The sequence below is a fragment of the Lupinus angustifolius genome, chromosome LG11, assembly GCF_001865875.1.
Source record: "Lupinus angustifolius cultivar Tanjil chromosome LG11, LupAngTanjil_v1.0, whole genome shotgun sequence".
In the NCBI taxonomy this organism is placed as follows: domain Eukaryota; kingdom Viridiplantae; phylum Streptophyta; class Magnoliopsida; order Fabales; family Fabaceae; genus Lupinus; species Lupinus angustifolius.
The window spans coordinates 34,215,274-34,226,243 of NC_032019.1; the positions used below are offsets into that span (position 1 = coordinate 34,215,274).

At 27.7% G+C, this 10,970-nt stretch overlaps 1 protein-coding gene across 1 annotated transcript; it reads right to left on the reverse strand.

Moving 5' to 3' along the window:
• On the reverse strand, positions 242-7,510 carry LOC109359577. Its single transcript, XM_019604278.1, has 3 exons — positions 7,411-7,510; positions 2,412-2,606; positions 242-2,135 (listed from the first exon to the last, which is right to left on the reverse strand). The coding sequence occupies exons 2-3, from the start codon at positions 2,577-2,579 to the stop codon at positions 867-869; spliced, it is 1,437 nt and encodes a 478-aa protein (XP_019459823.1). The 5' UTR covers positions 2,580-2,606; positions 7,411-7,510; the 3' UTR covers positions 242-866.

The window sequence follows — 10,970 nt, forward strand, 5'->3', positions numbered from 1 at the left end:
ATATAATTTAAAATAATGATTAATATAATGTATCAAATTGCAAAATGGGGGGATTTTGAAATATCTTATCGTTCTCTAAAGAATGATGTCTACATAAAATACCTTAGAATTTTTTTAGAATAAGTTTTAAAAGATCCCATTTGAGGTACTTCATGGATAATTCATCATTGGCATCAACCTCAACATTATTATCATGATGACAACTTTCTTGTTGAAGGTAAAATTCCAAAGAAATTTAAGTAAAAACCACAAAGACTAAGTTTCGCATCCCTATACTAACTTCAAATGTTGCATCAATTGCAAAAGGCACTACTCATCTCTCATTATTCCTAGCATAAAAACGAGCCAACAAATCATTTGAATAGTAATCAAACATATAAATATTAATCCCAATGAATACTAGTCAAAGGGAATAGTTCATAGAATAACCCAATCCAAAGTTAAAACACCTTGATAATTAAATTACATCTTACCTTAACAAAGAGCGGTTTAGCAAAATATGTCTAGAACCCTAAACAATAGTAAAGAGATAAGACAAAAAACATGGAGATGAAGATAGGCGAGCAATATAATAGACTCTCTCATCCTCTCCATCCAAGAAAATGCCCAATTAGGTTTGAAGATAAGACCATTTCAAGTAAAGGTTTGTTCAGTATGCGAGTTGAATTTTGGAGGGGTGAAACGAAAAAAGAAGGTTTGTGAGCTATGAAATACATTTGTCATATAGCTTTGAAGCATTCCTTTTATTTCACCTCTAAAATCCAACTCGCAAACAAACCCTTTAAAGATGAGAAAAATGTTTTTATACTTGCACCAACCTTGAGTATCATGAAGCTAAAACAACGCTTCTTACTTAATAATAGCACTTAAAGATATTTTGTACTCTTTGATTTGCTCAATTTGCAAATTGGAACCATCTGCATTCTTGTGGATGAATACTTATCTTTTCTCTCATAGCCTACAAGGTTGTCGTCATCGCTATCGATCGTGCCAAAGGAAGCTCTCGTCATCGTTCTCATCCGTCTAGGGATGCATACATTATAATAGTAGTTAATCATGTTCTTCAATGGTTTGGATGGGAACTTTTCCATTGCATTCTTCCAAAAATCCATGTTTTTTGATTGCTTACATAATCTTGTAAGCAATTCAAATTCTTTTTGTTCATCCATAGTCCATGACTTTGAAACATCTTCCCCCATCTCATCAAACTTCCAAGTTGAGAAAGTTGCACCAATCTCTAATTTCAACCATTCTCTTGCTTCACTAATGTGTAGTTGAACACAATCAATTGATCCAGGAATGTCACAAGAGCACACTTTAGGCCTACCATTCCCTACACCTTTTGTATTAGTTTCCATAATATTAGGCATAGGCCAAATTTCATTGCCAAACCACTTGGAATCATCATCATCATCAATATTATATTGTCTTGTGTTGTTTAGGTCTTCCCATTGTGGAATTTCAGCTTGAAATCTAGGTCCAATGGGAATTGCTAGTTTTGGGCAACGATTACTATGAAAAGGGAGTGGTTGGCCTATTTTACAATTTTCCTTTCCCAAGATTAATGAATATGAGTTCCTACTATTGGAGACATCAAAATCTTCATTGACCAATGGTTTCAATTCTTTGAACAATTTCGAATTTGATTTCTCCTTGATTGATGTCTCAATCATATAACTTCTCTTATTCTTAGAAATTTCAGAATACTTCTTCAGGTCTCCTTGTTTTATTCGGTTCAGCTCTATAAGAAACTCCTCATCAGACTCGTCAAAGTCATTTAGGTGAGAATAATCTTCGCAACAAACAATACAATACTTCTCCCGATCATTTGTAGCATCGAAAACTCGTCCTTGCATTTCATGTAATGAAACGATAGAGTCACTTAGGTGAGAAGAGTCTTTCCAACCACAATTGTGGTCTTTGGCTATATCATTTGTAACATGGAAAGCAACATGTCCTTGTGTTCCTTCTAAACTATCCCATTTTTCATTGAAAAGGGGTAGGCATGAAAGGGTAGATGACTCACCTTTTCTATGTTTTTTAGCAACTTGGTTAGCATAATTCTCCTTATTGGTTTGTTCAAAAGTAATTGTAGATTTACGAGCATCCATATATTGCTCAATTTTCCTTTTCTTCTGAAAACAAAAAAAAAATAGGATAGATATAATTAAATAAAATAAAACTGATTATTGTGTATTTGCTTTATGTTTTCACAATTAAGTTTTTATGAACTTAGTTCTAATTAAAAATGGGTTTAGTATCAAATAATTTATTCTTGGCTATTTTTCTCATAAAAATGGTTTTGGTATCTTGAATATTATTTACATACAATGAATTTTACAAGACATACAATTATTTATGAATGTTTTCCTAATAACCTTGAAAGAATTGGTCCCTTTCAGATATATTACCTCGAAACTTTTATCATCACTAGTATTCATAAATCTGCGGATTTGAAGCATTTGATTCCAATGTCTATGGCTTGATGACTTCATATTGCCAGGATCCAAAGCAAGATCTTGTAACAATTTTAACAAATCTTCTCCATGAAATGAGTTATGTGTAGTTGTTCCTCCCATTAACAAAGCATTTATGGCCAAACTGAACTGAAAGAAAACCACATTTACATTAGGCTTTGAGAACATACCAACAAATTAAAAAGGATAAAGAGACATTTTATATATTAATCTAGGATAGACACTAGCATGAAAAAATATATTTCAATATGAAAATTCATAAATAGGTGTTGGTGATGCAAATGATCAATTGTTTGATGATCATACTCCAATATTCAATGAATTCGGAGAGAGGATCTAATCAAATAATAAAGTTTTCTCTTTATGTGTTTGTGTTAGGGTTCTTCAGAGACTTGATTGACCCTTCAATGAAGAGAGGATCAAATCAGAGTGAAGAGTGCAAAAGAGTGGATGCTAATGATAGTCACTTGCAACATGATGATCAACATAAAAAACCATGATGAATGAAGAAGATTGAGTGAAGAACGACCCAAGAGTGTTTGTGTTAGGTTTAGGGTTGTTTTTTCATTTTAGGAACAATTGTTATGTAATATTTTTTTTCCCCACAAGTATCCTCACACCGTAGGCAAATCATGTTCAAGCCGGGAACATCCACAGGTATGTGGGACTAACTCTCCCAACGAACATTTTTTCCATCCACAAAACTCGAACCCAAGTTCTTGCTTAAGGGGAATCAAGCATGTATCACTTAAACCAACGTCCGTTGGTAATTGTTATGTAATATGAGATACATTTAGTTTTAATAAGGTTATAAATTTGAAATATAGATAGAAGATTCACGTCAAGAGTAAGTTAAAACAACATATCTACCTCTTAACTATTTATTCTTTGAAAATCTAATGATTCACGTGATCTGAATTAGTCAGATCTGAACCATTAGATTTTTATAAAATAACTAATTAAGATGTAGAGTAAATTTTTTTAACTTATTTTTTGAATAAGTGGATTCCTGGAATAAGTGAATCCGTCCTCAAAATATAAAGCATATTCATGGATAGGCCTTGCTAATGGTTTAGTTTAATTCCAAAATCAAACCAAACTATGGCAAAGTTAAAATATAGTTTAAGAAAAATATAACATTGATAAGGATAGTAGACTCTTAGTCTTAATTAAATAAATAAAAATCAAAGAATATAATATAAAATAAATCATAAAAGACCATCTACAATCTTCTAACATAGTATTCTCTTTTTTATATATATATATAGTAACTAATTGGAAATATATTCATGAAAAATAAAAAATGAATAAAAACAAATAAAACACCTCCTAGAATCTAGTCTTAAATTAAATTTTGAAAGAAAAAATAGGAAAGTATATTGCTTTTCTTCAATGGATAGACCATGGTATATGTAGTGTTTTATTTTGTTTGCAAAGTTTTCTAAAGGAAATAATTAAAATAAAAATTTATAAGAAGAAACAAAATAATTTTGTTAGTAACTAATAGGAAATATATTCATGAAATATATAAATGAATAAAAACAAATCAACTGCCTCCTAGAATCTAGTCTTAAATAATGAAAGAAAAAATAGGAGAGTATATGCTTTTCCTTCAAAAGATAGACTAGTTTGAATATTTAAGTAACCAAACTAAACAAAATCAACACAATAAGGAATGGGTTGGATTAGTTTGGTTTATCAAGTTGATATTAAATGTAACATAATCTAAATAGAGAAACATATAAGCAAGGTTAAACCTAATTTAAATTATATTAGTTACATTTAATTTTAACCATTCATTCTCTTAATTAATCAAATGGATCAAATGTCTGAGTGAAATAAATGATGGGAGAAGCAAAAAGAATCTTAAATAACATTTAAGTTTCATTCATTTGGTCCGTTGAATTTAAAAGAATGAATGACTAAAATTAAGTGTAACTAGTATAATTTAATTTAGATTTAAACGGATTTCTCCTCGTAAATATATATCAATACGATTTCAAAGTTATTGTTAAAAATATGGTGGCCTAAGGGACCATTGTTGATGAAATTGGCCTAGGTCACCAATAACGAAGTGGGTCGATGGATTTAGTGAGAATGGTGACATATTTGGTGAGAATGGTGCACAACATGAGAGAGATATACCTTTGCACGATTCATGAAGACCAATGCAATAGTGTTGAACAATTGTGATTGATCTAGTTAATGACTAGAACACCATAGTTGTTCTTCAAGCTATGAAAATGATACAATTATGATAAGGATGGTAGAAAGAGAAGATAAGAGAAAAGCGAGAAGTGAGGAGGGAAGAAGGAGAATGAGAGAAAGTGAACCTTCATAGTAGAATTACATTCTTAATAGAGTGTATCTTAAATTCTTTACTAGGATTAAGAGCTTATTAAGTAAAGGTGGTACCTTCATAATACAAAAATACTTGTTTTCCATTACTAAATCTCATTATTTTTTTGGTTCAATGGGTAAAGAATTAATCTCTTTTAGGACGTTGATTTCTCTCCCAATAGAGCAATGTTGATACCTACTAGATCTTATACCCACGAATCCTTGGTTTCCACAGGTATCCTCACACTGGAGGCAATCATGTCCAAGCCGGGAACATCCACATGTATGTGGGGCTAACTTTCCCAACGAGCATTTTTTCCCCACAAGACTAGAACTCAGGTTCTTGCTTAAGGAGAATTAAACATGTACCACTTGAACCAACGTCCGTTTGTGATTTAAACACAATATAAATTGACTATTAAATACAACCCATTTTATTCAAACCAAAATAAAAAAAAACAACTTCAATATTAGGATGACAAACTTATTTTAATAAGAACTTTCAATCAACATAACATTACATCATACATGTGAACTAATAATACAACATCACCTCTTAACAACGTAGTATAACATTATTGATAGACAACATAAAACAATCACATTTTTTAATTAATATGATATTATAATTATAGCTTAACAGTATAATATTACAATTATGATTACATGATATTACAACTATCTTGCTATATATGTATAGATTTAAGAAAGAATAACGAGTCTTAGTACTAAGATTTTGGGTACCTCATAACTCAGACCCATGAAACAATGGGTCTAAAAATATCGGATCTCAATAACACACAGATCCAAAAACATGGACCAAAATCTGACCCGTTGTGGGTACCTGCCGATCCGGGTACCCATTGTCATCCCTATCAGTAAGGCCTTACATTACTAGATTAATTTTTGGTGTGATGACAAATTAATTTTCTAAAAAATAAATAATTTTTTTTTCTCATATTAGAAATTAAATGCATGTTAATGGAGACTTCTCCCATATGAGAAAGATCTTAAAAAAAACATAATCCCTATAAGTGATTATGTGAGAATGAGTTTTTCTTTATCAGCACTGATCCATAAATAAACAGACTAGTATGGGTTGGCTTTTTAATTACACTAGCTAAAATTGTTTTTGTGGTTCCCCCACCAAACCCTCCAAATTTAGGGTTCAAGCTATGAATCCTTTTTCATAGAAAACGTGTAATGATTCATTACTATAGGTTAATTATTTATGTTAAATTTGTTATTTACGTTTAATTTGTTTCCTTTGTAATAAAAAATAATCGAGTTAAATATTTAAAAATCAATTATAAACATTAATGTATATTAATTTTATTTACAAATCAATTATAAGAGGGGGATTCACTTACTGTTGTCACTAACCATTTAGGGAAATCCAATTGTGGGTAGATCTACATCATTAGATGTTCATACATTTAATTGTTAGGATGAGGAATAAGTTTAAAAAACTTACTCTTAGAGTAAGTGGATCCACTCTAATTATAATAATACACGAATAATGTATGATGAACTTACAATATAAAAAACTCTTACATTGTTAATACTTAAACTTTTGTCTCTAAATTATTTATTAATTATTATTTATATCATGAATGTTTGTCAAGTTCATAAGAAATTGTTTGGTGGTTCAAAAGGTCATTAGGAAAGGTGAAAATAGACTAAAGTTTTCCTAAACAAGCTCAATGTATATAGCATATATATGAGTTTTGTAAATTTATCCCTTAAAAAAGATAATGGTATTATGGCTTAGGCCTCACTTATTTAAAAGTTTGACTAAAACTTTTAAATAGACCAACATATATGTTTTTAAATAGATAAATACACATATTTTCAAATAGGCCTATTTTAAATTAACAATTAAATTATATTTTTTACATATTTTTTATATTCTAATTTTCTATATAATAACTTTATCTATATGAAAATAATATAGATTGAAAGTAACAATGTATGAATTTGATACATTATTATTATATAATTCATCATTAATATTTAATTATTATTGACTTTTCAAAATAAAAATAAAAAAGGTAATACAAATAAACAAGGACTCTGTAGAGATGATGCATAGATATTATAAATCCTAAAGGCTATCAATAAGGTTAAATGAATACATTTTTCTTGAAAATAGATGATGTTTTTAAATAACCAAATGTTTTATGTTTAGTTTCCCCAAAAATGTACTCTTGGTCCTTATCCTTACCCTTATTTTATATCTACAAAATGAAATTTTGAAATCTAATATCAAAATTTCTTCACCTTCATATATCCCAAATCTCCATCCCCAAGCCCCACCACAAAACCACTTCCTCTTATCTTCCCTCATCCAATCCAACTATGGCATGATCAAATATATGAGTCATAAAATTTATATAATAAAATAAATGGCATGCAACTAGATTCAAAAGGAAGAAAAAAAACAAGTTCTGTTTACATGATTATCATATATCAAAATCAACAAGTTGTGAACATATATAATAATCAATTAAATAAGCCTAAATATACTGCACAGTCAAAGTATTCGAAAGTTTTAAATAGATAGATTTGAATAAGAGGTGTGAATCATAAATACCAGGATTTGGGGATGGAAAGAGAGGTTAATCACAAAAAGCTAGCCAAGGAAGAACATTCAATGTGCTCTTTTTTGTAATATTGTTGGAGAAAGCAAGAATAGGTTTTGGGGTGGGGAGAAAATTAGGGTTTCATTTGTTTAAATAAGTTAGTGGGTGGGCCACAAGCCCATATATCAAGACCCAAATAACCCACAAATTTTGGGTCCTTTTGAGCCCACATGGATTTAGGTTGGAAGAAGTTATAATTTTTTATGAGAATAAAATATCTCCTCGTATTAGTAGATAACTTATCTTCTTAAATCTACTAAGTATTTGACATGTGTATTATTTTTATTTTTTATAATATATTTTAAAATGAAAATTTTCGGAAGAACGAGAAATAAGATATATGTCAAATATTGAATAAATTTAAGGAGATAAATTATTCTCTTGTATAAGGAGATTCTATATTCTCAATTTTTATTGGTAAGAGTTAAGCTATTGATACTATAGATAAGACTAAAAACCTGCTACTAGATTTTATATTATAAAGGCTGAGTCTATATAGTTTATATGAGTTTGAGCTTGATTTATTTACTTGTTATTAAAAACATTTGAGTCTAAATTATGACATATTTAAAATTCTAACGTAATTTGTTAGCTTATTTTTTGGGTACTGTCTCTCCCAACAAGTGACGCTCATAGGAATTGAACTCTCGACCCTAAGGATACAATAAATCTTTCACCACTAGACCAACGCCTTGTTGGTGTTAGCTTATTTAATAACATGCTACAATATAAGGTCTTTAAATAAATTAACAAACATGCCCTTAAATTATGCTAATAAATTTGCTTTTAATTAGATTCATATAACACTAATAATTAAATTATATTTTTATAAAAAAATGGTATTAAAATTTTACATATAATATCAGTTATATTAAAATAGTATAATATGAATATTAAATAATATAATTAAATAGGTTTGTCAATTAAACTTGATATGTTTTTATGACCTAAAATTTAACTTATTAAGCTAATTATACTTTTTAAAAATTAGAATATAACATGTTTATAAAAATATATGACTTAACCAACCTGTTGTAGGTTGGGTAATAAGTTTTTGATAATTATTTAACAAATTAATTTACATTGTTAACAATAGGGTAAGTATTAAGTTTCTTATTTGACTAATCATACTTTTAAAAAATTATATAATTTTGGTTGATTAATATGAGGTGTAAATAAGTAATTTAATATATAAATAGCTTTACCCTATTTGAAAATATGAGAGTAGGCTATAAATATAATCTGACCTTTTGTATGTCATTTATAACTTACTAGGTATTGTTGAATTGGTCAACCCATATTTAATTTAATTTAATGCTACAAATTAATATTACATAAATAAATGTTATATAGACTATATTTTAAATAATACGATAAATAAAATTTATTATGAGTGAAAGTGATTTAAAATAGTAAAAGTATAATTCTTACACACTAATTGTATCTCATTTTAGGAGCATGTTTTTATTTTATTTTTATGATATTAAGTATTAAATTTGTATATTTTATTTTAGAGAATTAGAATATTTTTTATTGGATGTATTTCATGTTATAATTATTGTATTTATTATAATATTCAGTTTAAAGTGAGATATATTAATTATAGTTATCTAAGATTATATAGTTTTACTTTAGAAATAAAAAATATTAAGGACAAAATAGGAAAATAGAATCATACTGATAGTTATTTCAAGTGTTGATTTTACCTCATTCAAAACTGTTAGGTTAGTTGGAAAGTTGGTGTGAGTACAATTTATTTCTTTAAATTTTCTTATTCAACTTTTATGTTGTAGGATATAAGTTAAAAATATAAATCATTAGGAATGGTAAACATAAGATAACAAGAAATACACTAACTAATTCACAATATTTATAATGTCTAAAAATAAATATAAGAGAATAAAATAAGAGTTGGTTAATTAGATTCAATTGTCCGAATATCATTAAATGATTATCAATATATTATTAAATATTAGGATTACAATCTCTAGCCTACTTAATTAGTGTTTGCTATATATATATATATCCTAGCACTTCAACCCAATATTATGGGACCAAGCCCATGGAGAGTTTCCCATTGGTGCAAGTTGTAATGTAAAATTCTAATTTTTTTTACTATATTTTAGTAATTAATTTTTTAATGACATTTTATAGTTTTATTTTATTGTAATAAGTACAATTATATAATAAATTTACTTTGAGAATGTATCTCAGTGTTAAGATAAGAAACAACAATAGAATTATATTGTTATTATATTTTTATTGTTATTGGTATGATTATCATTATTATAATTATTTGATTATATGTGTCATGATATTATTTGATTTTGAAGGTATATTTTATCTTGTTTTATCCTTACCATTATATATGATTGTTTCCATATATAATCTATATTATTCTCTCAACTTTATAATTATCATTGTTTTTATGATATGATTGGTTAAAATATTTGATGAGTAATAAGATTTAGAAATTTATAATTGTTATAAAAAAATAAATCATTTAGATAAAAGATCTTATTTTTAATAAAAATAATTAAGAATATGATTAATGAAAATTTGAGTTAATATATAAGAGTAAGAGAAGAAAAAAATTTGCTTTATATTTTACTCATCAAACCACAAAGTCTAACACTTAAAAAATATGGAATAAGAAGGGAAAGGGGCAAAAGATAGGAGTTGAAACCTAGGAATGGGTAAAACTAAAACTCCATAAATTGATAATAAGAATTAATGTATTCATAAACTTACTTCTATATATGTATTTACATTTCTTCTAACAAGTTGAACTAGAAAAATCATATTAGTTCAATTGCTTTTGAATTATAAAGAAGTGGCAAAGAGTATTATACATAATTACAATATTGCACCCTCCATGATTACAATTTAGATTGTTCATTAACTTTATTAATATTTCACATTAATGAAAGCATATATATTAGTGAAAGTTAACAAAAACTTTATTTTTATCCTGCTATTGTTAATGTATATAATAATCATATATTTTATATCATTTTCTATTTATTATTCAGTCTCCCTTTTTTTTTAGTATATATCATGTTATATTAATATCTAGCCTATATTATTATTATTTTTAGAATAAATTATATCGATTGATAATTATTGAAGGGATGTATAATCAAATTACATTAATTGATGATTGTTGATGGAATCTATGATCCAATTATATTAAATGATGATTGTTGAGAGGATATATGATCCAATTATGTTGATTGATGATTGTTGAAAAGCTCTATGACCCAACTGCTTTGATTGTTGATGAGATCTTAGGATCCATCGTTGATTGGTCTGGGCACGAGCAAAACAATTCTCATTCGCATGAAGACAGACTAATTTTCTGGAAAAGAAGTAAGACATTTCCTACAAACCTAAGGCACTAGGTGAAGGCACACACCTCCAACATGTATACTGTGTGCAAACTTTTAATCATAGACTGATGGATCGAGAGAATTAATATCATATATTCAAATTGAATTTATTATTATTTTTG

What these genes read in the sequence shown, in the direction of transcription:
- LOC109359577 (XM_019604278.1), bottom strand. Translation starts at nt 2,579, where the DNA reads ATGGGAGGAACAACTACACATAACTCATTTCATGGAGAAGATTTGTTA. An exon ending in GTGATGATAAAAGTTTCGAG is followed by an intron (nt 2,136 to 2,411) that starts GTAATATATCTG and finishes TTTTGTTTTCAG; the next exon opens with AAGAAAAGGAAAATTGAGCA.